The sequence below is a fragment of the Amphiura filiformis genome, chromosome 4 (genome assembly GCF_039555335.1).
Source record: "Amphiura filiformis chromosome 4, Afil_fr2py, whole genome shotgun sequence".
Lineage (NCBI taxonomy): Eukaryota > Metazoa > Echinodermata > Ophiuroidea > Amphilepidida > Amphiuridae > Amphiura > Amphiura filiformis.
The window spans coordinates 77918703-77922875 of NC_092631.1; the positions used below are offsets into that span (position 1 = coordinate 77918703).

Here is a 4173-nt window from a genome sequence, read left to right on the forward strand (position 1 = left end):
CCATGTATTTTGTGATTAATGTTCATGAAGGGAAGTATAGTTAGTCACTAAATCATTATAAACAGAACAAATGGTTCACTAGCGCATTTAGACCGTAACTGGTGAACACCAAGGACTACTTTAGAGCAACTGGTATTTAAAATATTCTTCCCGCAAATCATCAATGCTTTCATCACCGCTACTAACGTCATTATACTTTGACTTTGTCACAACCAATTCTTAATTATCATTGGAATATGGAGGAATCGACGGTAGGTCCGTTTGAAAATGTTACAGATTATGACTATGACTTTGTATTTGACGATTATAATCAGCACATCGTTGTGGCGATAACTATATCAATTGCAGCAATACTTGGAATCCTCGGCAATAGTTTGGTGATAATATCAGTATTTGTATCGAAGAAACTTCGGACTGTGACTAATGCATTCGTGGTGAATCTTAGCATTGCTGATTTAATCACTTCTCTTATGATACCATGGCATGTTGTGATATTACTCAGCCACGAGGAGTACCCTATCAAAGACTGGGGATGTGCTGCTGTTGCAGGGTTGATCTTTATATGTATTGGGACTAGTTTATTTACTTTAGCATGCATTGCGTTAAATCGACTCATGTTGATCACCCGACCGATGAAAAAATACATCACGGTCTTTTCGCCATTTTTTACGGGCATTTGGATAACAGCAACTTGGGTCATTCCATTCTGTTTTAACATTATTCCACCATTTCTTGATGTGGGGAAGCTTGGGACTTCACAGAAATATCGAGTGTGCTTAGGCATATCAAAACACCCCAAAAACGATACATTTAATTACATCCAACTAATTGGATGCTTCCCAGTCCCTATAGTAACTCTCATCATATCGTACTCTTGGATATACATTCATCTTCGGCGTCATGCACACAAACTCAAAAAAAGCGGAGCCGATACTTTGAACATGTCAGAAACTGCAACACATACGAGTACCGTCGACAACTTCAGACAAGCCAATAACAACTCGGACAATATCGATACAACAAGTAATGTATCCCGTAGCATTTCTCAACAACTGACATCGGCAGTTCGACCCGACAAATTAACTAAAGCAGAGAAACAGCGACGTAAGAGACAAAAGGCCATCACAAAGAACATGTTACTAGTGTTCATAGCCTTTGTTGTGTGCTTCGTTCCTACAGCGCTCCAGTTGGCCTTAGATGGTGTTTATGGCATCAAAGCAATATCCCCATATGCCACAGCACTCACACTCATCAATGCGTGTGTAAATCCAATAATATATGGGTTTAAACACCCTTACTTTAATCACGTCTTTAGATGTTTACTCACTTGCAAATGGCACGCGATCCCAGAACCATCTGATGAGTTTAAAAAATTGAGGAAATTATGCTGTCGTTTTGGAAGATAAATACCTTTGAAATAAGGATGGCAGAGATCATAGATTAATAAAACCGTCAAATGAATGCCAACAAGAATGTCGTTATAACAAGTAATGTATCCCGAAACATCAGCATTTCTTAATAGCTGACGATGTCAATTCGACCCGACAAATTAAGAAAAGCAGAGAAACAGCGACGTAAGAGAGAAAATGCATCACAAAGAATATGTTCCTAGTGTTCATAGTGCTGACATGTTTAGAGTATAGTATTGAGGCAATCCTGTGTGTAATTTTGGTTAATTTTGATGGACAGGATTTTAAGATATGACCTTGTCAAAAATTATAAGTTTCTGTTATGGCTTAGTGTACATGATATTGGAATTTCTCTACTTATGTAGAGAAATTAGCTACATGAATGGGGCGATCAAAAATGCGAATTTTTATGACGTACCCTTCACTTTTAGGCAATTTATAAGCAGGGTTTTTTTTGCACTTTCGCTGGGATCACTGAATGGGTATGCCTGTTTTGTAGATTGCGATCATCATTGAAAGCTAATTTCATCTCTGAAATAACTCATCGCTCGAACAATTTGCCGGAAATTAAGAAGCTAAAAAGTATCTCTGGCATTCTGAATTTACGTAAGAGACAGGAATTGCAGATATGTCAATAATTTTCCCACTGATTGATTATTGTGTCTTGCAAAAATGACAGGACAATCAATAAACTAGTATCTATGTAATTTCACATTTCAAGTGGAACTTTTTTCGCGCTATGATTTTAATCTGCGACTTTCACAGTCCGTTTCATGTTAAAAAGAAAAGAAAATAATAAAATATCTCAAACAAATAATCCAACAAAACCAAAGAAAACAAGCACCAAACCTTCAGAAGCAAGGTTTGGCACAGGCCTCTGGGAGTAAAGCTTTAAAAAAATCATTGAAGACCCTCGGAATTTGCTTAATCACTCCGTTCTTTTACCGCATGCGTATATTACCTTAGAAGCAATTAAGAAATCCATTTGATTATTTAATATGAAAGATAAATAATTACTCTCACGACACATCACCGGAAAGGAGAAAACGATCGATTGATTGTCGAAAAGATTATCATCAAATATTTCTTAGTTCCGCTTAATTATATTTCACTGAGGTTTAAAAGCAGATAAACACCAAATAACATCATTATTTTGACACTTCCATATCATATAAAAGCTTATAAAGTCATCGGCAGGTTTTAAATCGACTTGACAACAAAAATGGCAGTTGCTGAAGTATCCGAAGGCATCATATTGCAGATTATCCGATCTGTCATCATTTGCGCCCTGGCATCTATTGCTATCTTTGGCAATGGTCTGGTACTTTTTATTTTGCCCCGCGTAAAATCTTGCAAAGGGAATCCACGAATGTTCCTGACATCACTCACCGTAGCGGACATGTTCGCGGGGATATTTGTTGGCCTTCCGATGGCTGTATCTTCTGTAGGTAACAGGTGGATTTTCGGAGATGTTTTCTGCAACTTCACCGCTGGAGCGCGACTATTTTTTAACATCGGAGCGCTCTTGTCTCTTCTGGCAGTTACCATCGATCGTTACATCGCCATCGCTTTTCCACTTCGATATCCTACGATCATGACGCAGCGAAAAAGCATTTGCATTCTTGGGATTATCTGGTGTCTTGGATTCCTTTTGCCGTTCTTTTATGGACCAATGCTTAATCATACACCAGCACAGTACTTTTCTAATCACTGCTTGTGTTTCTTTACAGGATCTGACCCCAATGAATTCGATTGGTCTATCCTTTGCTGCCTAACTGTCTTTGTTCTCACTCCTTTTCTCATCACAATAATTATTTACACCAAGCTATTCGTCATCCTTAGACGCCATGACGCCTTTGTCGCACAATTTAATGTGAATCACAACAGCAAGACCAAAAACGTGAATTTTCTAATCACGTTCTTTCTGGTCATTGTTTACTTTGCTATCGCCTGGATTCCTTTCGTATTTCTGCGACTGATTGAGCTTCTTACCAACTTTTCTACTCCCAAAGAAGTAAACATGCTGATGGAAGTACTGATTTTAATGAACAATGGGGTCAATATCTTCACCTACTACTTTCGCAACAAAGATTTCAAGACAGCTGCTATCAAGTTAATGTGCATTGTACAGAAACGAAACCTGAAGAGTGCAACGGATTCAAGTACTTCAAGCGGGACAAAAAGTTTACAAATTATATACGAATAATCTAACGTTATTATGTAGAAACTATGTCAAAAATCTAAAACTGAGCATATATGGATATCAGTAAGTTATTGAAAAACAACTAAAACAAAAAAAACTGACTTTAATAACATTGCAACTGGTCAAAATTTAGCAGTTCGTTTTAGCTTCATGGCAAAAGATGAAAGACAAGGCGATTGTAACATTATTCTGCGTAAGTGTTATCATGGTAATACATACTCACGAAAGTAATTGTTAAAGGTCACCTGAGCCTGAGGTGGAATAAGTATATATTGTTGGATTGTCAGAATGTTCAAAGTCATGTCAAAAAACGTAATCACAAAGTCGTCTGAATATAGATTGTTGGATTGATGCAAAACTCTGTGGATGTGGTTTCCATTGATCCCTTTGTTTTTACAAGTATAAATTAAGTATAAATTAAATGTAGACCTATTTAACACACATTTTTCAATTTAGCTTATAGTATGTCATTGGTGGTATTCGTGGTAACAACATTTCCAACCCGGTTAGTTGTGCTACACATAAAAAAATTACTAGCATTCCAAGTAGGGCCTACTTGTC

General features: G+C 37.2%; 1 protein-coding gene across 1 annotated transcript; it reads left to right on the forward strand.

The window, feature by feature from the left end:
- Positions 1-233: 233 nt before the first annotated feature.
- LOC140150394 (G-protein coupled receptor moody-like) lies at positions 234-1406 on the forward strand. The gene has a single exon (XM_072172404.1). The coding sequence runs from the start codon at positions 237-239 to the stop codon at positions 1404-1406; it is 1170 nt and encodes a 389-aa protein (XP_072028505.1). The 5' UTR covers positions 234-236.
- Positions 1407-4173: the final 2767 nt, after the last annotated feature.

Bases quoted from the DNA above. Each gene is read 5' to 3' on its own strand.
- LOC140150394 (XM_072172404.1), top strand. From the start codon at position 237: ATGGAGGAATCGACGGTAGGTCCGTTTGAAAATGTTACAGATTATGAC.